This window comes from Montipora capricornis, chromosome 13 (assembly GCF_036669925.1).
Source record: "Montipora capricornis isolate CH-2021 chromosome 13, ASM3666992v2, whole genome shotgun sequence".
NCBI classification, from domain to species: Eukaryota; Metazoa; Cnidaria; class Anthozoa; order Scleractinia; family Acroporidae; genus Montipora; species Montipora capricornis.
The window spans coordinates 38,917,617-38,945,116 of record NC_090895.1 but is presented as its reverse complement, the minus strand read 5'-3'; the positions used below and the strand labels follow the sequence as shown (position 1 = coordinate 38,945,116).

The window sequence follows — 27,500 nt, the reverse complement described above, 5'->3', positions numbered from 1 at the left end:
CTGACGTTTTCAAGTTGCCAATCATTTTAATCTTGGCTACGCGTGACCAAAAGCACTTTAAAATGGTTTCTGTGAGCTAAAATGGCCGTTTTGAAGAAAATTTGGCCATTCATTTTCGTTTGCCATCAGTAAACAGGTCTCCTTTGCTTTCCAGATTTTTACTAACAATTCACGACACTACCCTCTAAGCAGAGCCGTTGCGTTTTACAATACCACTTGGATTTTGACATAAATATTACTTGGACTGCATCGCATCCATCACATTTACATTAATAGTCCTCATTAAAAATTACTAAATCCTAAATCCTACATTTTACAAAAAAATAAATACCAAAGAAGTGGAAAGATTCTAGAATTCTTAAAATAATTGCTCTAAGGGGTATTCACAGGGAAGCGTCCCATATTGTTAACACCACTTAAAACTTTCGTTTTACCGAACCGCTTTCATTTTTACGTCCTTGGTGCCAGCCCTAGGAGCATACACAAATCTCTCGCCTTACTTTTTTATCCAAACCGGTAATTGAAATAGAAGTGACTTGTTCAAAAATATGACGATAAAAAAAGATGCGATAAAATAGTACCAAACATTTCACGAAATAAAAACTTTTTTAAAAATCTGACGACGTCTTCGAGAACGTCGAAACGTCATCAGTTTTTGAAATAAGTTTTCAAGATTTAAAATGTTTAGTAGTATTTTACCGCAGTTTTTTTTTACAAAATAATCTACATATATTTGTTGGGAGAATTGTAGCATTTAAATTGCCTAAAAGCTATTATCAATTGAGTGCAGTGAAACCAAAACAAGAGTAACTCTTGGCCAATCACAAGAAACGAAGGAATTAAAATGAACCAATCATAGCGTGGCCATATAAGAACAGGAAAACGCGTGCTAGCAATTCACTGTTGGTTTTTTCTTTGACCTATCACTTTGCAGAGAAGGCAGCGAGAGATTTTTCGGCTAAACGCCAAGTGCAACGATATAAAATCAAACTCAACAGGTGCAAAATTTCAAAAAAACCCTATCTAACCTACTGAACAAGGTCTTTTTGTTCTCGAGCTGCCCGTAGCACTTGCTCTGCTCCTTGAGCAATCAGATTCCGCGCCAACTTTTCTCCCAGCTCCTCGGCTTCCACAAGACAACCGCGAACTTCCTCAGGGACATAGATACAGGACTGAGTGAGTGCGGGATGAGAGCAGCCACCCGTCTGAATCGAAGGGACTGGGAGCGACCCCGTGACAGTGTCCGTGATGCACTCCTTTCCGTCCAGACTGAACACAGCACCTGTGATGCTTAACTGAAATATCAAGGAGAATGGGTCAGCTTGATAGTAAGGCAGCGAGGACAAAATAGAGACAAATTGGAATGAATGTGAAAAATATTTGCATATCACCCACCTTCCTTTGTCTTTGTCCTCTAAACCTCTCTTTCAAGCTAATTTTCAATATATCGAAAAAGGCCTATAGAGCACATTTAGGGTGCGTTCGATTGACCGTATTCCGGAATACGAATACATGGAATACATGTTAGAACTACTTCGTTTTTGCGGAGACTCACATTAAAATTGTCAAGCATCTCCTAAAATGCTATTTTAAACATATTTTTATCATCATTGCTGCTTCGAAACGCGCCAAACATACCGTTTCAATCATCACTCCACGTATTCTTACTCCGGAATAGGGTCAATCGAACGCTCCCTTAGGGTGCGTTTGATTGACCGTATTCCGGAATAGGAATACATGGAATAGAAGTTAAAAAATCCTTCGTTTTTGCGGAGATTCATATTAATATTGTCAAACATCTACTAAAATGCTATTTTAAACATAGCTTTATTATCCTTGTTGCTGCAAAACGCCACAAATAGTGTTTCAAATCATCACTCCGCGTATTCTTATTCCGGAATAGGGTCAATCGGACGCGCCCTTAATTTCCCACTTCACGTCAACTTCGGTTTAAAAGTGAGAACCAGTGCGAATTTTCATAAAAGCAATTTTCATAAAAGCGATTTTCATTCAAATGACCCGCACCCGAGAAGTAATGTAATACTGAACTCGAATGTCATAATCGTCACGGAGGAGGGAGACGTTTTAACGATACTTGATGAATTAAAAGTATTTTAGTCATACCTTATTATTCTCTAGGCTGCAATTTACTCCAATTGGCACACTGCAACCTCCCTCCTAATAAAATAAACAAAAAGTTTGCATTTCTTCGGGTTCTTAAGAGTCTTGAAATTGAATCGTTGTCCTTCGTCCTAGAAAATGCAAGGCATTTGAAAATCTATTGAATTAATTCATTGTTTATTCAAATAACAATTACAGGGGCCACACCCTTCTAATCATTTTTTTAGTGACTTCTCCATTTGTCTCCAGAATTGAAACTATGATGCACGTCGCATTATACAAGGGTCACGAAATGTCTTCATAGCTTCCTCAATTTTACCATCATTTACTTTTTGAACTAATGGTTATAAACTTCTCAGAGTGTCACGAAAAGCAGTCACGAAAACTCTAACTAATAACACGAACGGTAACGTTAAGTCCACTTAGTTCGCGAATAGAAATAAACTCTATTTAACGAGGGTAACATATTTACTGGTGACCCAGTAGTTTCCAATATTGCCCTCAGTCCGATCGAATTGGGATTTAGAAGTGTTCGTTTTTGAGGAAAGGGAAAACCGGAGAACCCGGAGAAAAAAACCTCTCGGAGTAGAGTAAAGAACCAACAACAAACTTTACCCACATATGGCCACGAGGCCGGAATCGAACCCTGACATATTGGTGGGAGGCGAGTGCAATCACCACTACACCATCCCTGCTCCCTCCTCCCTGCTATTTAAGGGATACTGCGACGTTTACCAAAATTGCGCGTGCCTCTAATTACTTTCAATCTGGGACATGCGTTTCTCACAATAGATCATCAAGTTCACGATTGTACCTTAAGGAGATGCTACACTCGGAGCACTCGGATTTTTTCCGAGTATTCCCGAGTCAACACCGAAAAATGAAAGGCTCAGTAGTAGAGCATCCCGCCGAACTAGCAATCTGAAGGTCGTATATTCGACTATTGCAAAAGAGCACTCGGATTTTTTCCGAGTATTCCCGAGTCAACACCGAAAAATTAAAGGCTCAGTAGTAGAGCATCCCGCCGAACTAGCAATCCGAAAGTCGTAGGTTCGACTCTTGCAAAAGAGCACTCGGATTTTTTCCGAGTATCCCCGAGTCAACACCCAACAATGAATCTCTTCGTGATCCTCAAGTTGTTTCTCACCAATGTTCTAAGGAAGTTTCTCTCGGCCGCACAGCAAAAGCTTGTTTGGTTATCAATCAGTTTGGACACCAATTCAATGGTTTGAAAATCATCAAGATTAACTTCCACTGCTAAAGCACCCTACAAGAAAGACACGCACATGGTAAAAGTTCTTAAAAGACCAGTAAAAATATCAGGTCAATGACTTTCACGCAAACCTGTCCCACAGCATACAAGCATTCATCAGGACCAAGAACCTGAAAAAAAAATGCACACAATTTACAGTTTTGAGAAAATGAAACTTCTTCAAACTGGTCCGAGTGTAGTTTTCAACAAAGGAGGACCAAAGTTGTCACTAATAATTTGGTGATCAAATGAACCAATCAGCAGCCAGCGTCGAGCATGGGAAAAGCGTGAGAGAAGTCAGAACTGTCACGAATTTGCTTGGTGATTGGACAAAAAATTCTCACAATTTCATAAGCCAATCAGAAGCGAGACCATACCCACCTAAAGCGACCTCAAAATGGATAAAGGGGTTTTGTTTCTACAGAAACTGCGGTACTGCGTCGGTGGGGAAGTATAACACAGAAATGGGTTTATCAACTGAATTGATATCTTGGTAAATTGACCACCTTAGAGAAATTTGAACTTGAAGCCGTTTCGATTGTTAGCCTTTCATATTAGCGAAGACGAAGCCCTTATCTGAGCATCTATACATTTGCTGGAGTTCAGCAGATATGTCTGCGGGAAATGAAATTGATTAGATGCAAACCGATTTCAATACGTGTCACGAAGTGTCTCCTTGCTCTTCTCCCCAACTTGAAAATCACTCGAGACTCGAAAAACAGACGTCATAAAATGTTTCCTACACTCTACTCTTCAGTAAGTAAAGATTTACCGTGACCAAAAAATACCGCTAACCCTGGACACTTAGGTCATTGTTCGGAAAAGATAGCACACGCTTGGACTTAAAGGGGCAATTCGTGTTAGATATCTAAATTTGGTGTGCATAAATATAGGCATCTAATTGCGTGCATGATTTCTGGACACACTTACCCTCGCACTTAGCTCATTATTAGGGAAAGATAGCACACGCTTAGACTTAAAGGGACTCTTCCTGTTGCATATCAAAATTGAGCGTGTATCGAATTACTCGAAATTTTATTATCCGCGCCTGAGACGATTCGCCACTCGATTGAAACTCGCTCTAAACAGAACAAAATGTCTCAAGCGGGCAATGATTCCAACAATCTTTACTAAGTTCGGAACTGCGAATTTTTCGATGGGAAAGCGCTCTGTTAGAGCGGTTTTCAAATGAGTGTCGTAAAACCAAAACCAAAGTAATTACTTTGGCCAATCAAAAAGGACGGAGACAATCCAGCAAACCAATCAAAACTCGAAGTAATTACACGTAGCCGACACAAAGCGCGGGAAAATGTGCACGCTCGAGCCACGATTGGTTTTGGTTTCACTTCTGATTGGTTGAAAAAATGGCGCGAGAACTTTGAACCAATCACTGAGTGAAGAAATTATAAACCAAAGTAATTATCTAATTACTTTCGACACTCAATTGAAAACCGCTCTACCAGCTACAAATGTTCTTTCCTGACCTGATCAATTCGTTCGTCCCATCCCATGCGCTCCATTCCAGCGGCGGCCAAAATAAGGGCATCATATTTATCACCAGCATCGAGTTTCTTCAGTCGCGTGTTCAAGTTACCTCGCTTAACACAACAACAAAAGAAACTGTTAAGAAAAATGAAGATGTGAACAAAACTAATCATTTTCTTTCAGCGAAGAGTACTGCCGAATTATAGACCCATCACTGAGAAGTCCAATACAGCGAGCGTATATTAAGTAACCCCACGATTTCGTCCACTAACGTTTCTTACAGGTGGATTTCCACCGCCGCCGTGTCGCGTAAATATTTGCGTTCGTAAAATGTGCCAAAAAAAAAAGCACATGTTGGAAATGTCCACTGTCAATTTAACCTGGATCCCTTTAGGTGCGATGACCCTACGTAAATACCGGCCATCCTCAATTTGGGGGAAGGAAATTGTGGGTATAATTCCAAAGTAATGGTAGCCTTTGAAAACCTAGCGTTTTCTTCTCCATTTTTATCCAAGTCCGTATGATAAAGGTGCCACGTGAAAAAATCCAAAAATGTCATCGGTTACATAAATACGTAAATGCAGTGTGTCGTAGTTCAACTTTTGCGAAAATCCTTCCGATTGCTACACGCGCACGTGCACATAAACGTGCGTAAATCTCAAGAAAAAACGCCGCAGTGGAAATTCGGCAACGTAAAGTCAAAAGCACGACAGTGAAAATTCACCTAATTTTAAGCGGTAAACATGAATCTAATAATAACCCTTGACCCTCCCACAAGTGCTTGAGCAACCTGGTTACTATGCCGTGCAAATCCGTGCCCAAGTACACTAAATGAAAAATCCCCTTAAAATTCCTTATGCAATACAGTACTCAACGTCATCTGCCAACACTACACATCAATACTAGTTACTTTATATAGTCTAACGTCAATATCTGTTACTCCTCATCACCATCTGTCATTTTAGGTTACTAGTCGTTACTACTCATCACTAGACGTTACTACACATCACTACCCGTTATTACACGTTACTAGCAGTCACTACTCGTCACTTAAAAGTTACGATTAATCGTGTTAAGACTATATAAAGTATTTAGTATTGATGTATAGTGTTGGCAGGTGACGTTGAGTATTGTATTGCGTAAGGAATTTTACGTGGATTTTTCATTTAGTGTACTTGGACACGGAATTATAACCCGCAAGCTTGTTCCCAATGTCTCTCATATTCCGGAGGGGCTCAAATCAAACGTTGGTTTTTGAGGAGAGGGGAAAACCTGAGTACCCAGAGAAAAACCTCTTGGAGCAGAGAAGAGAACCAACAAACTCAACCTAGTGGGAAAATGGAACCCAGGACACACTGGTGTCATCTAAAGGATACAACATCCTCGATGATCAATTGAGGAAATGCTCTTCTCAGCTGTGCACTGCGCCGCAAAGAACTTGTCCCAACAACACTACAAGAGGAAACAATACTGAGCATTAATTGAATTCATTGTTGAAGTAAGCAAGACAAACATAATAACTATTGCAGATGAACCATTCGTCATCCTCGAAAATCCAGGAACCAAAGGGAAAGTGAAAATAAGGGCAAAAAATTAAGCAATGAAGAAACCGTGTAGTACTGGGTCGACTTTGTCGTTTTGAGGCTTGTTTAGGTTACTATGTACCACTTGGGAGTGTGAGAATGCCACTTTGCCATTTCACAATGCAAAATACAAAATTCAATTTTATAAAGGGGTTATTTGTTCAAATGCAGTACTGACTGCTTAACTCAGTTGGTTGAGCTCTGGAACACTGTGGAAGCTGCTGCCGGTTCAAACCCTGGCCAAACCAAGTCCAGGGCTCAGAATATGAAATTAACTCAGGAGAAAGTGCTGCCTTTGTTATTACATCTGCAAACAATTTGACTCGCTAGTCTTCTCAGATAGGAAGAGTGTTTTTGGAGAGGAATATATCTACCGGTATTTACATCATTCCTTTCCCTTTTGGGACTTGGAAGAGAAAAACAACAACTTGCAAAGCATCTGTGGCTATCATTGTTCTATCCACCACACAAGCAGGATTTATAAATTAAGATAGTAGTTTTTTTTAAATACAAAACAATATCAAAACTTTGAATCACATCGAAATCAATCATGAAGACTCTACCTTCCTTTTGGTAATTTTGCAAGAGTACACCCTTTATGCTTGGGATGAAATACAGCGACATCATGAGGGTCATCACGCCTAATCAAAAAGAAAAATTAAAGTTACAATGTTGGAAATATGAGCAGGGAATGCACAAATGCGAAAGTTGTTAAATCGAAATATCAAGCCTGACACATCCAAGCATTTATTAATACTTCAAAAGAATGCTAAGACCACGAAGTATTGAAAACCTGTCATTTAAGTTAACTACTGCAGCATCTTACTTGAATACAGCTCCAATCAGCATTCCTGGTGGCAGACTGGAGGGAAGATCCTTCAGTGAATGAACCACCAAATGTACACTGCAAAAACAAGGGAACATGTTGCAAAATAACTAGTAAGAAATGGTGGCATTCATAAACATGACAAAAAAAAAAAGGTTTTGTGCAGCAAAAAAAAAGCCACTTTATAAGCTGTACATTAATTTTGCATCTACATTTAACAGCCAGTTCACCTCATAGTTCTAAAGTAAAATAAACAAATCTGAGTGGAATTTATAAATACTAATCAACCCTTTGACTCCTGGGAGTGACCAGCATGTAAATTCTCCTCAGATAAGTATTGAGAATGAAGACAATATTATTTAAGAGCTGTGATCTTGATATAACACCATATTCTCAAAAAAGAAATCTACGGTACTATTTAGGAGAATGAACATTTTGACCATGCGAATGAAGGGGTTAATAATAATATTGTTCAATCACAAAATGGGTGAAGTCAAAAAATTTCTAGTTTGTAAAGAAACTGTGGTGCTGCATCGGTGGGATAGTGAAACAGGAAAATTTGGATTTATCAAACGTGTTGATAAAGGTTGAATTACCACCGTGAACGATTTAGAAAAGTGACGTTTTGAGTGTTAGCCCTTCGTCAGAGCGAAAGTGAATGGGTGAAGTCAGTTCAGAAGTTGAAGTTCATTATTACTTTATTATTATTTAATGAGATGGAATCATTGAAAAGTGATTGTGGTCATTCTCATGGAGCAGGGGAATTTATTTTTTCAAACTGTTATTCTCATCCTACAATGTAAGAAAGCTCTTTGTTAAATGATCATGGTAACTTATAATTAAATAGGAAGCTATTTTGTAAAAAAAAAAAAAAACACTGAAATAATTCATGCTCTGGGTGCATTATCTTATAAGTAAATCCAAAATCACCTTTTGTCGGCTAGAGCAACTTCCAGTTCCTTAGTAAAGACACTTTTCTCACCAATCTTTAACAATCAATTTAAATCAAACAATAATAATGTTATTTACTATTATTCAGGTACATAAGTTACAAGAAAAGTTTCCAATAGATACAAAACAAAACCAGAAAGTCAAAGGGGCTGTTTCACAGCAGTGCAGTTCATTTTTGTGTCGTTCTACCATTTACTCACCACTTCTTGCCATACAACATAACGTTAACTCAGAAATTACTTTTAAAGTTTAAACAACACAAAGCAATTAAGCTTCATGACGAAAAAATTACTGTCAAGCATACAGAATTAAAGTTACAAACAACAGAGATCAACTTTGAAAACCTGTCAGGCTGAACAGTTTTCAAAAACCTCATTCACAATCCATTTTAATCTTCTTCAATTTTGGCCATCCTTGCCTCCTTTTGTATTTGTCGTCATATTCAAACTTTCCCTCACTGCTCTAAGTAGGTTGCCAGTTTCTGGTTGCTTAATTTGGCTAAATTTTGTAGAACAGCCCCTTTCAAGTGAAGGAAAATATTCTTTTCTCAACATTACATCCTCCTTCATAGATAAACAAAATTCATACATGTATGCCTATAATGTATAGAAAAGTACAGGTATACTTACTTTAGGCAATGGTTTATTTAAGATATTGTCACCTACAGTTGACATAGAAACTGAAAACAAAAATGAAAATTGCATTTTTTATTAAAATTCCTAAAATTACAGCAAACAGGTTATTACATGTACAGCTGTATACTAGGCTGAAGAAAAAAGCAGAACTTTAAACAACAGGGAAATGCCACAAGGCTTAACCTCCTTGTTAGAGACTCCAGAGTGACAGTATTAAGTTAGCCTTTAGTGACAATATACAAATGTAATACCTTAACCCACTTAACCCCTCAGGTACCCTAGGGCATCCCCCGTTGATGAGTAAATTGTCTGGTGTTAGACAGAGTAAAATCTACTAAAGCCTTGTCCAAATAGGAAATGCTTGGCGACCAAGCACCATCAAACAATTTACCATTTGGTCCAACTTCTTCAGTGCTGTTTGATCAAAACATTCGATCTCAAACAACTTAAAACAATTCTTTTGTTCTTGTGTTTGATGGGCAAAGTTTTGTTCGTTTGGACAGCTGTATCAAACATGTTTGGCATGGGCATGCGTACCACGCTTGCATCTGCGTGTTTTTTATGTATTTGAGACCAATAGTTCTTTGCTTGCAGAGTTTGATCCAAGTTAGATTAAACAGGTTTTAATCGTTTGGCCACTCACTTTAACATCAGCATGTTTGGTCACCAAACATGTCCCGTTTGGACAAGGCTTAAATGTTAATCCCAGGAGTTAATAGGTTAACAGTGTAGGAAATTGGTTTACAGTAACAAAGACAGCTCCAATTTGACTGGAAAGATCAGTTGGTAGACCCAGTGCAGCCTGTGTTTTTTAAAGCTTGCTTGCAACTGCTTAAGTTATTTATCGAACGGAAATGATCTTTTTAACTACATGTATCACAATTGATGTTTTAACAAGCACTAACATAATGTTTGGATTCTTTCGAAAAGATGTGCCGTTACTCAACCATATTATATTATTCGGTAAACAAGTTATTTATCAAAGCCAACATCTTAATATAAGACCTTCCGTTTCACTTCTTAAGACGAAACTAAAAAGTGCTTATCAGTTAGAGTTTTTCATAGCTAAGCAAAATAACTCCATAGATATTCATAATGTGAAATGGAAAGCAATGCTCCCTTTCATTTCATGCCTCTAATTCGATAGTAAAAACTGTGTTATGTGTAGAGTACTGTATTGTCAGTATTACTTAAGTAACCTGTATTATAAGTGCTGTAAATATTGGAATTGTATTTAGAGTCTTTGTATTCATATTAGCATATGTAACCTGTTTTACTATTTTAAAAAAAATTAAAAAGAAAAAAATGTATCATTTCCTTTCCATTCCGCAGTTCAAATACATGACATTTCATATAAATTCTAAAGTAAAGAAACTTGCTTGTTGGAAATCTGTTACATTCACTCCTGATTTTATTGTAAAATAACTTTATAAACAAGCAAAGAGATTGCCTACAACAATCTCTGTCTTCTGTTCTCCCAGTCTTTGAAATTCTACCCCCTGTAGGTGAAATGTCCTATAATCATGTGAAGGAGTCTCATGCAATATTAACTTCCGTTCATGACAATATCACCATGACATGCATCATATTATTTTAACCAATGCATTTGTTTGCAAAACCAGTTTAAGTTAAGAGCAAAGAGAGCTCAAATTTCTTACCAATTTCAAAAGATCTATCAGGATATAGTTTCTTTAGTGCATCAATAATGACATTAGTTTGAATAAGGGCCAGCTGTTGGGAGAAAAATTGTATACAATGTTTATGAGTTGGAAAAATTCTATTTTCTGTCTTAAAGAGTACCAGATTAAAGACTTCTAGGAACCACACAATTCACTTCGTTACAATGCTAACTAGTCTGTCTGCATTTAGAAAAAGGATCACTGGCAGCCTCACTGTCCACCATAGGCTTGTGTTTGTACCCAAATGCTTGGGACAGCCACAGAATCATGCCTGCGATTCCATAGACAGCCCAGGTGTGGGTACTGAAGTGCAAAATGAATCGTGGATTGGCAGAAAAATGATCTGATTTTATGGATGTTGTTTTTGTGCAGTCACGCACCTGAGTCATCACCAACGTTAAGAAACTAATGGAAAGGCAAAGCCCAAAAAAAAAATTCATATTCAATGCCATTCCCGGCCAGGAGTGACTAATAAAATAGCATTTTATTATCCGTTGGCTAGCTATAAATAAAGTCTTCTAAAAAGCTAGGGGTTGCTAACTTTCAATTCATTACCAAAAGAGTCACAGGAAATTTACTTGTGGAATTATGTTGTTAAATTCACAAGGTGATTTAACAGGGCATTGGAATTGTTGCTTATGATTTTTCAAGGCTGGATAATCATAACACCAATCACATGATGATTTATCCACACTTGGAAAATCGACACTGGAATCAAATACGATTCACCTGAATCACGTGGTATGATTCCAGCAGCCTGAAAAATCATTGGTGGAATCATAACTTAGGATTCGTTGCTTTCTTGAAATTGTTCGTGGATTCAATATCGTTACTAACTTATTAAAATCTGAACCATGTTTAAAATAAGCACTTGTGACAACGTGCGATACACGGAGGAGAAAAAAAAGTGTGATTTCCATGATATTGGGCAAGAAAACGACTGGCAGTGTGTGAGGTGTCTGAGAGCATTCTTTTGGTAAGTCAGCTGTCACCTGTTATTGATCTTGTATTTGCATGTTGAAGCAATTTTTATTTGGATGTATTGATCATTTGTTTGAAGACATTGCACACGTTGTGAGAAGCGAGCTTAAACAATGGTAAATCGTTGGAAACTTCACTGAAATTTACAGTATTGTCAAGGTTGCACATTATATTATTGTCTCTTGTGTATGCAAAAGTGTGCCTTGGTGTGTTCAATTTGTAGTTATAATGCAAAGCAATTATTTTTTATGTCCCAACTCTTGATGTATTTCAGGTCGTATGATTAAACATTTTCGTGAAATATTAGAACTCGATGGAAACCAACCCTATTTCCTTCAAGAGCCATATTAAGTGAATAGTGACCAGCCAGGCCTATTTAATCCCTTTTTATCAGTTGCTGTGCTTCCAGATTATATTGCAGTATCTAATTAGATGATTTGTTGAAACCTTTAATAAATCTACTGGTAATTGCTAAACATAATTTGGAAAAAATTGAATTTAATTATCATTTTAATGATAAAAGCTTACATGTAATTATAAAATTGACATCAGTTTTCTTTAATCTGTACCATTATACAGCATGTAATGTCTTGAAATATTCAAGTTTCAAGTGGAACTACGAGCCAACATTTTCTATGTTCTATAAGAGTACAGACCACAGACAACTGACAATAACTTGGGGAAAAAAGTACAATGTAACAAAATCACCCTACTGTTTGGTTTCACATTTGTTGAGACAGCATGTGCTCAATCGTGTTACTGTTAACATCATACATGTAGTTCATGGCCACAAACCAATCAGTGCATAAGAATTTTGACAGTTATTGTAATTAGTAAAACTAACAATTGCACTTAGATCAAACCAGAAATACAATGTGCATCTATCTTATATATTGAAATTTATCTTCCCAACGTTTCTCAAGTAATTATTTGGCTAATAACATGGGTGACAAATTACTCCTTAATTTTGGAACGAAATTTAAGGGTTCATTTTTAATTTGACATGTGAAATTACAATGTTGCCATTGCAACTTTTCCTACATTACCAACATGGTATCCAGGTTTGAGAATTAAGGAGTAAGTTTAAAACAATGTAGCTAATCAATGGAAATTATTTGATTTTGGACAAAACATGTGTAAAATTATGCCCTAATTTCATTTGTCACCATTTGATTACCCAAATTTCTCAAGTGATATTATTTGGTAACTTTCCTTAAAATGACCTGTGTCATGCATTTTGGACAAGACCACTTGGGCCTGAACCTTCATCTTCTTAAGTGCTATACAGAATGGATATCTGGGTAATTGAGGAAGTTTAAGTAGTTATTGGCCAGTCTTCTGAAGCATCATCCTACAGTTTTAGTGGGTTACTCTGTGGGTTTCACTGATTGCGATACTCAAGGTACGTAATGTAGTCATCGACTCAGATTAGCCACTAACTGATAGTTCTTCTTAACTTGAAGTGTAGTCACCCTACGTATCAACCTTCTCACATTGACAATATGATCTCCACGATAAAAAGTGCTTTTCAAGGCTGGCAATCCAGCTAATTTGTCAGAAGCATGGTTCTTGTTGGCAAAGTGAAACCAGTTAACGTTTGCCAGATGGTGTACCTTCATGCTAGTGGCTCCATTTGACCCTTTCAAGTGGACACGTGCAGTGAAAAAGAAATTAACCTGAATAAAATAGGGAGAAACATCCTCACTATCACTCCCATCTAACTTGTCCACACAATAAACAAGGGCTGTTTGACCTCTGTCTGTTCTGTTGTATGCTGAAGAGAAAGTGGAACCATTTACATCACATCTAGCAAATGTATCAATGCGTGGCTCAACGGACAACAGTGAATCCTCATAAATGTCTGACAAGTAGTTTTTAAGTTCAATAAAAAATTCAAGTTTTGGTCTTTGTTTCATTCTTCGTGGTGGCAACATCTGAACTCTCCACTGTTTGGCTATTTCTTCTGGGAAATCTTCTCTTTCCACTCTCAACTGAGTGTCCAATGTTCCTTGTGTTTTGGATGGAGCTAGTTTATAAATGCAATCAAGCCCATTAAAAAAGCGTTCTGCTTGTATTCTGAGGTAAACTGACCATTCCTCCTGCCTTTCTGCACTATGATCATCTAGGCACTGATTAAGGAATGGCTTCAGTTGCGAAGGGATGGATTTTTCTTGGAAGCTGTCTAATGTTGGGATCTTTGAAGTACTAATTAAGTGCTGCACAACAAAGTTACGAAAAATTTCTTCTTCCACAGTTTTTCCACTGTTGTTCATGTCACCTAAAAGGCCAATGTGTCGTTCGTACGGAAAGCACCACCAGCTTGTTGGGGGGCCCCAATTCTGAATAAGCTCAGGAATGTGTAGTGCCATGTGGTAATTCACACTTACGGCATACTTTCCAAGCACCCTAGCATACAGTTTATGGTGTTTTTGGAGAAGACAGGAAATATCATCTACCTCATGCCTCATGATGGGGTCTTTCAACATAAGTTCAACTGCTTCAGCTAGACATTTGGTGGTGTCATAGAACGAGTATGGCACAATGTTCCATAGGCATACCCGGGCATAAGTCACAATGAAATTTTTCCATTGCTGGGCTTTCAAACCACGTGCAGACATCTTTTCTAGCATTGTCTTTGGTAGTCTCCCAACATCATAGGGAACCCTCAGAGCACTCAATCTGCTTGCCAGTATTTCAATTTCTTTGTCTGTCAACATATCATTGCTATTGGATATCAGAACTTCACCAATGTCTGATACAAGGCCCATCAAAATGTTGTGCATGGGATCAATTAGGAAATTTTGAACCATATCAAAATATGGCAGACGAATGAGTTCACTATACTTCACACCTGATTTTGGGAAAGGGTTTGAGCAGTTGCTTTGTTTGCAGCCTTTCTGTAAGTGTTCATTGCCTTCCTAACCTCTTTGTCAGTCCGGTATGGAAAACTTTTGCTTGAGTCTGAGTAAAAACTCATCTTGCCACTTGCTCCAATCATCCCTTTTTCACAAACTGCCTGGAAGCAACATTTATCACAGGGCAGATCTGCTTTGTGACTTTTGTACTGTGACACCTTTCTTGAGGCAGAGAGGTCAGCCAAGATGGGAAGAAGAATAGAGTGGCTGAATATTTTCCCCGGACCCAATGAATTGATCTGAATTCCAGAGTATAATGTAATTAGGTCATCAATGATGGGTGATAAATAGGTATTGACATGACCTTCTGGCTCTGATGGACCTGGTATCAAGCCGATAAGCATTGACCACCTTGCTTTGAAGCGCTGACTCTTTGGGATGTTCAGTACACTCATATAGATGGCTCCACAGGAGTAGACAGCCCTTTGGAATGGGTTAAAGAAATCTAGATAGAGCAGCAATGCCAAATTCATTTTATCCTTTAGCAGCGGCTTTGTCATGTCATCAGGATCCATCAGGAACTGTTGCAAAATCTTTCCATCCCAGATATCCCTGTACTCGGTTTTTGAAGGTTCAGGGCGGTCTCTAATTAGGTGCAAGAATTGTTCTTGCTTAAAAAACATTTTAATCCACTCTGAAGGAGGTAAAAATGGATATGTCTTGAAAGGAACCATCTTGGTTCTACCAAATGATAATTTTTTTTCAAAAGATAGTTCTGTGTTGCACCTTTTACCCCAAAGTTTCTTTTTACAGATTTCTGCCCTTTGCTTCCCATTCACCTTACAACTGATTTCATCAATACTATATAAACATGCACACTTTGGATTGGGACAGACAGCAAAGATTTTTGTCTTGTTAAGTACCTTTAAATCTGAAATTAATTCAAGTTCACTAATTGTCTTTGGAAAAATCAAATGAAGTGGATGACGAAGCACAAAAAAAATAAAGTAGATAAGGTTTAACAATACAGTAAACAAAGTGTTGGATAAGTTATATTGAAGCTTTATGCGCAAAAGTAAGAGGGAAATCCAGCGAATTAAGTTAGATGATTTCTCCTCTTCATCCTTTCTCTCCTCCTGTCCATGACACTCGTTTTTCCAGTTGCTTTTGTCATTTATTACAGGTAATGTCATCAATGGGTTGGCTTCCTCTGGTTGACTTTCCTTTTCATTTCTGGATTCTGTAGTCTCTCCAGACTGATCAGTTTCACCCTCTGATATATCAAAAGAACCTGAAATGATGTGAATCCAAAAAAAAAATTTTTGTGTAATGCTTGCTTCACAGTTTTGATATGTCTATTGGGGTGTTCAGACATTTCAATTGCATATTTTGTAAATCAACACAGAATTCACTTTTATTATAATAATTATAACCATTTTTTAAATCTATCTCATTCTCAGGGGCCACAATACCTTTGGACATTGCCAGAGATGGAGATGGATCTCTAGAGAAATTATGTACTGATGGTTGAGCAAGGTACCTTTCAAAGCATTGATTCCTCTTTCTTCATCAGAGCTGTCTTCAAACTCACTTTCATTTTCATATTTCCCTACTAGGTCCTCATCTGCAGGAACAAAAGATTTTCATTACTATAGTACGCTGGATTAACACTGATACTTGGGTCAAATCCCATTGGAATCTTTCCAAGTCTGTTCTAACGACATCTAAAAATTAATTCAGTGTATTCTGATATGGATAAATCAGCTGGTGCTAGCCAGTTTACCTTGTAATTCATCCAGTCTATGTTCTTCACCATCACTACAACTATTTCCCAACTCATTTTCTTTTACAGATACTTCCAGTTCCTGGACATCACATGAGACAACTGAAATCGAATAATATTAAAGCATATTCATAACTTCTACAAAAGCATGCTTAATTAATGCAGAAAAAACACAGACTGCGAGCAAAAACCTCTATGTCCTTCGTTTCATGTGGAATAGATGACATTATAATTGAATTTGATGTTAGATGTTAATTTTGACTAGTAACGCAAATGGCAGACTTGCAGTTACCTTTCATGGCACTCTTTCTGTTTTCTTCTATACAACCAATGCTGTATTCAAATTGATCCTCCATTGCAGATTCATTTATGTCCAGATTTTCACCTGTGTGTCAATTGAGTGGGTACCATCATCATGTCATGATGTTTGTGTAAATATTAATTTTTGCTATCATTAATTTTACATTGCACTTAAGGTGGCTGGAACCAGTTTCACCACTTTTAGAGACCTTCTTATTAGATGGGTTATAACTACTATACTGTATCACGTAACAGCAATGTTATGGTACCATATGAAACACCAATTATTGCTTAACAAAATGTGCTCACAATTTTGACGTAATAGGTTACCAAGGCAACATGAAAGCTCTCCAAAAACACCCTATATTTCGTCTTTACTTGCTTATATCTTAATAATGAACTCGGTGACCCCCATTTTTTATTGTAAAATAGTAATTAGCAATTTGAGATAGGACTATCTGCAAAGTTAAAAAAAATTCTTGGGAGCCAATTCAGAGCTACCTTAAATTTTCGAAAAATTAAGGTAGCTCTGAATTGGCTCCCAAGAATTTTTTAAACTTTGCTGATAGTTCTATCTCAAGATGCTAATTACTATTCTACAATAAAAAATGGGGGTCACCGAGTTCATTATTAAGATATAAGCAAGTAATGACGAAATATAGGGTGTTTTTGAAGAGCTTTCATGTTGCCATGGTAACCTATTACGTCAAAATAGTGAGCGCATTTTGTTAAGTAATAATTGGTGTTTGATATGGTACCATAACATTTCTTTTACGTGATACAGTTTTGTAGTGACAACCCTTCTAATTAAAAGGTCCTTAAAAGTAGTGAAACTGGTCCCAGCCACCTTAAGTGCTAAATAAGAAATATATATGCGAAGTATTTGAGCAAATCATCAATATTTTGCAGTGTTTAATTGAGCTTATTTATTTTAAGTGTACCCCCCTCTCCCCTGACCTGGAGAAGGCGGGAATGATAAAGGCATGTAATAAGCTCTTTTGATAAGAGATCTAACCTCTGGAGGTGGTATATTAGATGTGTTTTGTGTCTTCAGTATGTCCCCGCCCAGTATTAATTGACCCAAGTACCTTCCCCCCCCCCACCCCACCTCGAGCACTGAAGAATCAACCCAGGAAAAAATGGTAGCAACCCCTCTCTCCCCGCGGTCACTGTAGCTCTGACTAAAACCACTTTTTTGTCTTCTCTTCTGCCAATTACATTACGTGGACGCGCAAAGATATATCATTACAATGAAAGAGTGAACTGGAGCTGACAAATATAGATCGTTTTCATTGTGGAGCAAGTGGCAACAAAGAAATAAAATCAACCGTTCAACGAAATAAGCCAAAAAATTGGGTTGTTCTATGAGACACATTTTTAAATCACCACACCAATTTTCAGGTCTGTCCGGTTAATTGTTTCTGAGTTATTTGGCGAAGCGTTTCACGTAACTTTCCACAATGTGGTACACCATTGTTGAGCACCATTATGGCGACCAGAAATCGACAGGAACATCTGGAATTCACTTGGCGATGAAATAACTTTCTTTTCGCTCATGAGATGCAATACATATGTAAGACACATCTCCTAATGTACTTGAAACGCTCAGCCTGCTGAGATTCATAGTCATTGATATATTTTTAAGCAAACAACTTTGTATCATGGTGTCACGCAAGGTGACAATTCGTAAATTCAAAATACTGTATTTTCGAAACGAAAGATGTCATATAACTCGAAACTTGAAAAAAGATTTATTTCTAGAACATCTTCAACCTCTGAAAGTTAAAAATTCAAAACAAATTGCAGTTTTGGTTTCAGAATTTGATGACGTCACTGTGAAAACCACCGGGGAAAACCATCTATACATGTCAAGATCAAAACAAAATGTTGACAAAATTCACCTTCCAAATCCGGCTTGTGAGAATCCGAAAACCTCGCTTTTTTGGCTGGCTGGTTACTTTCACTGTAGCATCCTGACCATCTTGAACGGTCCAACCCAAACAGTTTGTGATGCCTGTATACCGTTCTTCGTGCTCGCAAACAACCGTGACAATTGGGGCAAAAACACTTCCTATAACCGGTGTCAGAGTTACTTTCGGCCATTTCTTGAAATTATGTCAGCCGAGACGAAATAGTTTCAATTTTCTCATTAGCAACACCCTATTACTACGATTATCATCCCGAATTATTGACGTGCGCACGACCCACGACAGGAAAATCGTAAGCGAAGAATTGCGTGACTTTCTTTGCGAAGATTTGACGGGATTCGTAACAATTTACTCCGCCTTCTCTCCTTGGTTTTCAAGCGTGATTTTTTCGTAAATTAACAAACGGGAATACTTAAGCATGGAAGTCGAGAATCCGGAAGAACTGATTCAAGTCCTGTTGAATAATCCTGCCTCAAGAAATGCCCTGAGCTCTTTTATCGAGCAAACAGTAAAGAAGAATCACGTAAGTACATCAATTAAGCCAATTAATTGAAGATAAGTGGTTTACTTCGCAGAGAGCCGTGTACACTCTCTTTAACCACGTTTCTCGTTCATTGTTTCTCATTTTAGTCTACTATTCCGTCAAAATCTGTGCCTTTGGTAAGTATAACCAAAGATTTTGGGATTGCAGAACAGAAGATTAGATGATTGATGAAAAATATATATCACGTAAGCGTGGACGTCCATAAATATTACCGGATGTGTGAAATTTTAACGTTGTCTGAAATAAAATTATTAATCGGAGTGAGCTCAATTTTAATTTTCATGGAAAGATGCACTAAGGCTATCTTGTGATTTGTTATTAGCGTTGTTTGTAATTTTCATGCTGTTATTCAATTGTTAGATCTCTATATTCCCGGTCGATTTTACAGATATCCACACTTAAATGTGTGCAAGTTTGTGTCTGTTTACACAGCAAATGAAGCGCTTGGCAATTTGTATAAGGACTATAGACGTCTAACAGGTTGCTTTTGTATAATATTTGATAGGATGTAATGAAGGATGCATTTCAATATGAATTTAAAGACCGTATTGATCCCAGTAAAGGTAAACCATTTTTGCTTGCAGTTAGCATTCAATGTGTAAGACCATCCCGCCCGGATATGGATTATGAGTTGCCTTGTGCTGCAATGGCGTTGGGTGTCAACAAAGTACACAGGGAATTTTTTTCTCAATTAATTGTGGATTTAAAAAACCTTTTATTGGACTTTTAAAGACATTTCAACTGAATTTTATTTTTCTGTTTCATAGGAACATTAATGTAGAGGTTAATTTGTTAAGATTGACTTTGAATCAGTCGAATAGGGATAAAAAATAATATCCTAGATTTGATACCAAGAGCTCTCTAATTAAAGTACTTCATGTTTCTGCAGTCAATAGATGGAAATGATAGACTCCCTTGTTATTATTTTGATTTAATTTTGACTTTTCCTGAAGATTTTACAGTAATTCGTTTCATTAACTCCATTAACAGTGCCTTGGTCTGAAATTGATCCTTCCCTTTGCAATGAAATATACCAGTACATTCATGAAATGATGGCATTTGATGAAGATGGCAATGCTGTGGTACCACCTTCAAGAGGAGTGATCATAAAAAGGGTCAAGCGGTATTACCGTAGTCAGAGACATCAGCAAATAACTAAAGCAGACCAGGAGAAGAGGCGACGTCAGAGATTCATCAACAGAAGGAACCGATTAACCATGGTAACACTTGCCTTATTTCAATATAAATTATTTAAATACTGGTGCCTGGTCTAATCCAAAATATGCAGAAGTCACTCTTGTCTTTTATGAGGGTTTGAGCACAATCACGCCAAAGCAGCCAGCAGTGAGAGGCAAATTGGTGTCAACATAGACGGTGGTATACCAACGGTACACGGCCTCTTATGAAATTGAAATCTCTTGGGTAAAGGCTAAATATTCAATCGCATAGCCAGTTTGCATTGACAAACAATAATATTATTGCACTGGTAACAACGTTGTTATGTTAACTTTTGCTGTAGGAAAAGAGAGACAGAGCAGTGGAAGAGGCACAGAAAAAGTTGGAACAGGAGCTAACAAAAGAGGAAATAAATAAAATCAGATCAGAGATACCGATGGTGGGCAGACAAGAAATTGGGCGGGTGCCAGACTCAGATGATGAAGATGCAAAGAAAGATTTGCAGTTAAAACGCAAGATCAATTTAGAGAAGGGAAGAAGGGTGGCACAAGAGAACCAGCGGAAAGGAAGTAGAATCTGGCACACAATAAAACACATGTCAGAAGACACGAGGCTACATGTGAGAGATGTATTGGACATGGCAGGAAAAGAAAATGTGCCTCAAGCTCACCCTTCAGCAGCAGAAAAACAGGTAAGTGCTCCACTGACCCCTCTGGAGAGTTCAACGGCATCAAGTTCCAATGCAGTTTTAAGATCCCATCAACAGAAGAGCAGACTGGCTTTGCAGAAGAATAAAAAAAGTGCTTCCACAACGTCTAGAGGAGTGGCTACCTGTACCAGTTTAGGCCATTCACGAGAACATCGAGATTTAATGGCTACTGCAGGGGCCATCCGTTCTTCAACAACAATCGATTTTGAGTCACCAGATCATATTTCATTCCTTGACAACTTTTTGTTTGACGGTGATTTTAATGACTAGATAACTGGAAAGTAATCACATGATTTTTGATTGCAATTTGGAATTTTTCTGCCCCCTCAATCCCATAAAGAAGGCATGCAGGTTCAATTACCGGTATTTGTAGCCTTAGAAAAATATTATAAGTGTTGACATTTCATCCACATTGTATAAGAAATTATGTGATCACTTCATAAATTTTGTGACAAAAACTAATGACAAGAGGTCATGTTTCGCCTTCTCTAAAGTCATCTGTGAAGTTAACAAAGACAGCAACATGACATGCAGGTGGATGACTTCGTAACCAAAACAAAACAAAAATGACGATTCCATCCTTGCAAAATAATTTAATTGTTTAGATCAATTTCATCGTCACATGTTTCCTTTGTTAACTTTGCAAAATTAATATTTTGTCACTTGATCCCTTATTGTTATATACATGCTTTCGGCAAATTACTATCTTTCTAATTTACCATCACAAACTGCTTTGTGTACTGTTTTTATTTTACAAATTCTTGCATTGGAAAGCAGTCTCTGACATAATTAGGAATAGACCCATCCCTCTTGCATGCCCACTGCGGGATCAAAATGTAATTAAGGACAGTGCCTACTATTGTTATTGTGCATACATTCTGCGCATCTTGAGATACTCAGGTTTCCTATCAATGATGCTTACCAATACAGTGATACAGTTGTTTGTTCCTTGCTGAACTATTAGATGGAATATGATATTAACAATGTTAACTGTAAATTACCAGACTGAGTATGTAGATTTGGGAGTTTGATATCAATATTGTGCTGATTTTAAATTATTTTAAGGACGGTGCCTTAACTATTGTTATTGCGCATACATTCTGCTCATCTCGAGATACTCGGATTTTCTATCGGTGATGCTCACTAATTAACAATTAGACCCCTATCCCGCAAGGACTACTGGTCAATAGCCTGTGAGGTGAAGTCAAATGGGTTATTGACCCGTGGCCCTTGAGGGCGAAGGGTCTAATAATATTGTTTTAGAATCACCCAACTAGTCGGACAGAAAAGGCTTTAATAAAGTTAGCAAATGCAAGTTGAAGAAATATTTATTTGGGAATAAAACGAAAGAAAATGTCACGCTTTTCACTACTCGAGGACTATTACTAATAGTCCTCTAGTAGCGTAGCCAATCAAAATGCAGGATTTGCATTAGTCCACTAGTTGGGTGATACTAATACAGTGATATTTTGTGCAGTTTAAAACTATCCGTAGTAAGTACTCTTGGTATCCAAAAAGAAAATTGGGGGTAACCATGCATTTTTGAGAGATAATTAAGCTTCAATTTGAGAAATTTGAGAAAGAACGCCATACATTACTTTGTATTTCATATTATTCAACAATTATATTAGAAAATGCATGGCTACCCTCAATTTTCTTTTTGGATTTCAATGACACTTGTCAAGATCTAGGTTTCCTGCATAATCAAAAACCGGGGCAAAAACACCTTTGAATTAGTAGGCACTGTCCTTAAGTGACAGATGACAAATGCGTGTGTCTGATCTTTATCACATCTACAAATGCAACGTGATAGTGAATTTTACAGATCTGATGTAAATGTTGACTAATTGACTTATTAAACATCAGCACCAAATGTTTATGTACACTTGGTATTTTCTGTGGCACATTAGATCTTTTAATCATGACAGGCCAACAAAAAAAATGTTATGTTTGAATAGAAGTCTGTAACATACATGTTTACATGGATATTGATGAGTCACATGAGTAATATAAATAAAGGACTACTATTTGTTAGCATGAAACTGTGTTCAAGTTGTTGCGTTTTAATGATCTTTTGATGCGTCCAGATTTAAGGTCATTTTGGTTTGCTAATATTTTTCTTAACACTTTGTATGCAAGGATTACTTTTACATGAGCAGGTATGGCTCTGCAAAAAATAGAACTGTTGCAACAAACATGAAAATGGAAAAACTAAGAAAACTTTGAATACAAGTTGACTGGGTTTTTTTGCAAAAAAAAAAAAACAACAATCACAGGTGCTTTAATTAGTGGTCGATCTGAACCACTATTTTGCTGAATGACACTGAAAGTACAATTTCCTTCACTGCCATAATCAAAGTTATGATTCCACAAATGATTTCCTGTACATCAGAAAACATGTAGTATGATTTTTGCGCAAAGCGTGATGGGTTATGATTCTTCAGATGATGCTAAGTAGCTTCAGGGCATCATAACAATGATTCCTCCAAATCAAAAATTCTGGGTGATGATTCCACAGACGGTTCCTTCAAGCCTTAAAACATCAGGGTTATGATTCGAGTGCCTGACAGAATCATATGATGACATGACAAAGCCTGAGCAAAGCAACATCATGATTCCGAAAGCACATACAATGGTCACAAGAATCATAACTGGTTATTCAATACCCTAATTTCCTGTGAGTGAATCACCTCATTATTATTCACTAGCTTGGAATCGAAAAATCTTCCGATATTTTGGTCCTTCTTTTGTCAGAACAAGTTGAAAACTTGTGAAGGCCACATTCATAGAAACCTAATTTATATAATGGAGGAGAATGGGATGGATTTTGTAAATGGAATGGTAGTTATGGCATGGCACCCCAATATCAAACAGCAGTTGGGTACAGTGTTCATGTACATCGACTTTGCAAGTCTCCGCGTCGAGAGCAAGCCCACGGCGAAAATCTCAACATAAATCTCCAAGTATGACAGAAAATGGAGTAGATATTTTCGAGTCTCGTTGATGGAGCTATCCCACAGCAGATTTCACATACCTGGCTTTTGCGTGATCCAACTTTTACAACTCCTTCGTCCGCCATGTTGACCGAGTAGTACTCCACGTGCGAAAAGATTGGACACTAGTAGTCTCCACGTCAAAACGAGACTGGATGTCAAACAAAGTCTGCCATCTTGAATATTGGGACGAAGATTGTAAGGCTTTACACGATGACGGCAATTTTTCGCTTCTCGCAGCTAGTTTCACGGTCCTCCGGCCTATGCCAAGCAGAGTGGCGAAGAAACATTGGAATGACAGCCTTTTTACTGAATAATGCAAGCAAGAGCAGTGATCCCATTCAGAAACTTTTCTCAGAGAAGCTGAAAGAGTACAAGAAGAAAAGCTCAGCCGCCGGTGGAGGTTTATTTGATACTACGCCTGAGATGAAGGCGAAAATTGACGCGGAAGAGCAGCAGATTCGAAAAAGATTCGGCGAGGGCAATTTGGAAGAGTTCCCCAAGTTTGACTTTGGAGCTAAATGAAGACCAATCACGTGATCAAGTGCCCAACATTTAATGAGATGTTAATAGCAGAGCTAAGACTTTGACACTATAAACAGTTCATTTTATTTTTGAGTTTTCTTAAGATGAAATAATGCACAAGTCTCTCGGTATTGGAGATATACACTTGGGATTGTCATACTTGCTGTGTTGTGAATGCTGCGCTTAGTGCAGAGTATTTTGTATGTTTCTTGGTTTTGGGAAATAAATCTACCTTGAAATCAGTATTGTGGTACTGAACTTAAATGGTATTTTCGCACAGTTTTAGTGAGCATTTCTGTGGGTAGTGAGGGTTTTACATTAATTTGTGCCCCAACAAGTCATTTGGTAGCCTGCCTAGCAATATACCTAATCGGCTAACTCAATGTTGTACCCAATTCAAACCCTTTGGGAATAAAACGTTTTCTTCACATGTAAATATGAATCCTACATTATCATGCAAATACAATACACAAAGAATCTTAATCCCGGGAGATTTGAATTGGGTACAACATTGAGGTAGCCGATTAGGTCTATTGCTAAACGTGGAGAGAAAGAGGGTGGCAGAGTGAGTGCTGAATTGTCCCCGTCCATTTCAGCCCTCTTTCCCTCCCACTTTAGTGTTTGCTATGCAGGCTATTCATTTTAGATTACAGTGGAAGTCATTTTGTCAACTTGCGCAGTCAGTTCTCCAACGTCAAGTTCTAATGCTAATCTAAAAGCCATAAAACTACAAAACTACACTGTGACCATAACTGGAACCAAACTTATCAGCAAAGTGACTTGGGAGTCCAGATATATAACCCAACCAAATGTTGTTTAAACAACATGTGGGCTAGAAAAAATGTTGTAAAGTTTTAAAACAATTATGAACCAAATCTTGCAAGATTAATGTAATAATTAACTTAACCTTTGATTCAACCTGAGCCCCAAAGTGTGCCTGAAATAACTTTTTTTACATCAGCCAGGTACTCTCAACGTTTTGGATGCTGTCATCATGGATTTTGCATTTTTCTCAGTTTGCCGCAGTCTCAGTTTCAGCCAGTCAAGCTACTTTTTTCAGTTTCAAATGCTTTATTTTATTGAGTTTCAAACAAAGTTGACTTAAAACTTTATTTCCTGTAGTTTCAAGGAATTGTTTGTTTGTTTGTTTCTTGGAGTAGAGGTTGCCTTTAAACAGAACAATAATTTTTAATATTAATTAACAAACATAGTCTCTTCAAGTTCTGATTTGTTGGCCACTGATTAATGTCAGATACAGCTGAAGTGCTACAATCCCAATGCTTCCAGTAAGCATTGTCTTCAACAGCAACAGACTCCATGATTGAATTCCAAATGCATGACTTAGAACTCTGTAATCAACACACAAAAGTAAATGAATTAACTTCAGAAATAAGACACACATTTGTCTATTATTCACATGAAGCAAAGCTTTCCAATGGTACAACATGTACATGACAATAATTCTCATCAATTAACTTACTCAATCAGCAAAGGTCTGTAACATGTAACTACCATGAAAACCATTACTATTGGCATGAAGGATTTCTGAAGGTCAGTTCTGCTCCATAACCAAACTAAGGCTGCCGTAGAGATGTGTTGAATCTAAAAAACCAAAGAATTCTCTGTGAACCAACAATGAGACACCATCGGGTGATGAAAATTTTCAAGATTAAAAAATTTTTTTTTTCTCTTTGAGTTTCAACAAATTTATTACTACTTCTGGTGAAAGTGCACTTATGTCCAGAAATACATGTAAGCAGATGCACACCCAATTTTGATATCCAACAATGTCCCTTAAGTTTAAGCATTTGTTACCCATTCTAGCATAAGGTACAGGCTGTACAAGTAAATGTTACCATTGGCAATGGTTAATGTATCTGTTTGTCTTTGTGTCCTGAGTGATGATGAAGATGGGAAGAAGATCAGAGGGAATAATTTGCAATGCTTACCAATATCATTGTACATCTAATAGGCCATTTTCAAAATATCAAATATTCTGGTTGATAGTGACGCAGTGAGGACAAAAACAATAGAGACACGTTGGAATGAATGTGAAAAACATTTACTGTACACTATCACTTTACATACTTCCCTTTGTCTTTGTCCTCTAAACCTCTCTTCCAAGCTGAATTTTAATCATATCGAAAAAGGCCTGTTATGTGCATTTCTGAACATATCTGTGACAGCCACACAACAAATCAAAGATCCATTGGATAGTGCGCCCTTCACAAGGCCAGTTGCCACAACACTGAGAACTCCAAATGCCCAACTCTTTAAGATTAAGAACAGCACATCAATGCCGATACATGCTTATTCATCTTGAAACAAACAATTTTAAAAGTATGAGATAATTGATTTAAAGGCCCACCTTCAACCAACCGGCTTTTCGACCGTTTGTTTTTGTTATGGAAACTCGCATTGCTTGTCATAGCAATCTGATTGGATGAATTTCAGCTTTGATGCGATTTTCTTATATCACAATAATTGTTCCACGGGAAGGAATGCCTGTAGGGTGAATGTGGGCCTTTAATAAGGTCACTTACAAGGCTAACATTAGCATCAAAACTCATTTGTATGTATTTCCAATCAAATTCAACTCCTCTCGCACCAACCCACAGAGGAATAAGGCGGGTCATAACAAGCTCTGCAGTCGCCCAACCTAAAACAGAGGAAGTGCAGATGAACACAATAATCAAATGAAAGTGTACCTTTGTTAAAAAAAAAAAAAACATATCAGTTTAACTTCAGCCCACCGGAGGTCAGGAGCACTTACACGTATTACCAGTAAAAACAAATAAATTTGTTAATTTTGAAGCTACCAAATTCAATGAAAGAGAAGTAAACTGTGAAAAAATACCTTTACATGACTGTATTTATCGACAATAATAAAAACATACCTACTCCAGCCACCAACACTTTCAGTTCACCCTTTCCTGCAATCTTCGTCATCACAAGATGAAGGCCAACAAGATCTGCTATATCTACTGTGGATCTGAGGAATTCCTAGAACATTGGCAAGCACAACACAAAACAACTTCAAACTTGAATATTATTGTCCTGTTTCATTTCATGCATAAGGGGAACTGTAACGCAGTATAATTTCTTGCCACTAATAATAAATATGATTAACTCTACCTACAATCAGCGACAAAATTAGTTGACACATTGTGTGTA

General features: G+C 37.4%; 4 protein-coding genes across 5 annotated transcripts in view; 1 reads left to right on the top strand and 3 right to left on the bottom strand.

The window, feature by feature from the left end:
* Positions 1-142: 142 nt before the first annotated feature.
* Positions 143-24,016, bottom strand: LOC138028267 (porphobilinogen deaminase-like). The gene is made up of 12 exons (XM_068875742.1): positions 23,843-24,016; positions 10,512-10,584; positions 8,848-8,897; positions 8,198-8,253; positions 7,268-7,345; positions 7,005-7,082; positions 6,235-6,310; positions 4,858-4,971; positions 3,466-3,504; positions 3,269-3,388; positions 2,125-2,178; positions 143-1,295 (listed from the first exon to the last, which is right to left on the bottom strand). The coding sequence occupies exons 1-12, from the start codon at positions 23,885-23,887 to the stop codon at positions 1,029-1,031; spliced, it is 1,050 nt and encodes a 349-aa protein (XP_068731843.1). The 5' UTR covers positions 23,888-24,016; the 3' UTR covers positions 143-1,028.
* LOC138029532 (uncharacterized) lies at positions 14,359-18,554 on the bottom strand. Its single transcript, XM_068877241.1, has 2 exons — positions 18,353-18,554; positions 14,359-15,659 (listed from the first exon to the last, which is right to left on the bottom strand). The coding sequence occupies exons 1-2, from the start codon at positions 18,552-18,554 to the stop codon at positions 14,359-14,361; spliced, it is 1,503 nt and encodes a 500-aa protein (XP_068733342.1).
* On the top strand, positions 18,370-22,220 carry LOC138029261 (uncharacterized). 2 transcript variants are annotated; one of them, XM_068876974.1, is made up of 5 exons: positions 18,370-18,902; positions 19,010-19,039; positions 19,429-19,486; positions 19,914-20,143; positions 20,443-22,220. In XM_068876974.1, the coding sequence occupies exons 1-5, from the start codon at positions 18,798-18,800 to the stop codon at positions 21,076-21,078; spliced, it is 1,059 nt and encodes a 352-aa protein (XP_068733075.1). In that variant the 5' UTR covers positions 18,370-18,797; the 3' UTR covers positions 21,079-22,220. The 2 variants fall into 2 exon arrangements, with proteins under 2 accessions (XP_068733075.1, XP_068733076.1); XM_068876975.1 differs by lacking the exon at positions 19,010-19,039 and having other exon boundaries at positions 18,371-18,902.
* Positions 24,017-25,377: 1,361 nt separating the features above from the next.
* The window catches only part of LOC138028269 (BOS complex subunit TMEM147-like), a 4,909-nt gene continuing 2,786 nt past the window's right edge, over positions 25,378-27,500 (bottom strand). Inside the window, exons 4-7 of the mRNA XM_068875744.1 lie at positions 27,224-27,329; positions 26,870-26,985; positions 25,807-25,928; positions 25,378-25,675 (exon numbers count right to left, since the gene is read on the bottom strand). Of these exons, the coding sequence (XP_068731845.1) occupies positions 25,543-25,675; positions 25,807-25,928; positions 26,870-26,985; positions 27,224-27,329 (477 nt within the window). The 3' untranslated portion in view covers positions 25,378-25,542. The remainder of the gene's footprint in view (positions 25,676-25,806; positions 25,929-26,869; positions 26,986-27,223; positions 27,330-27,500) is intronic.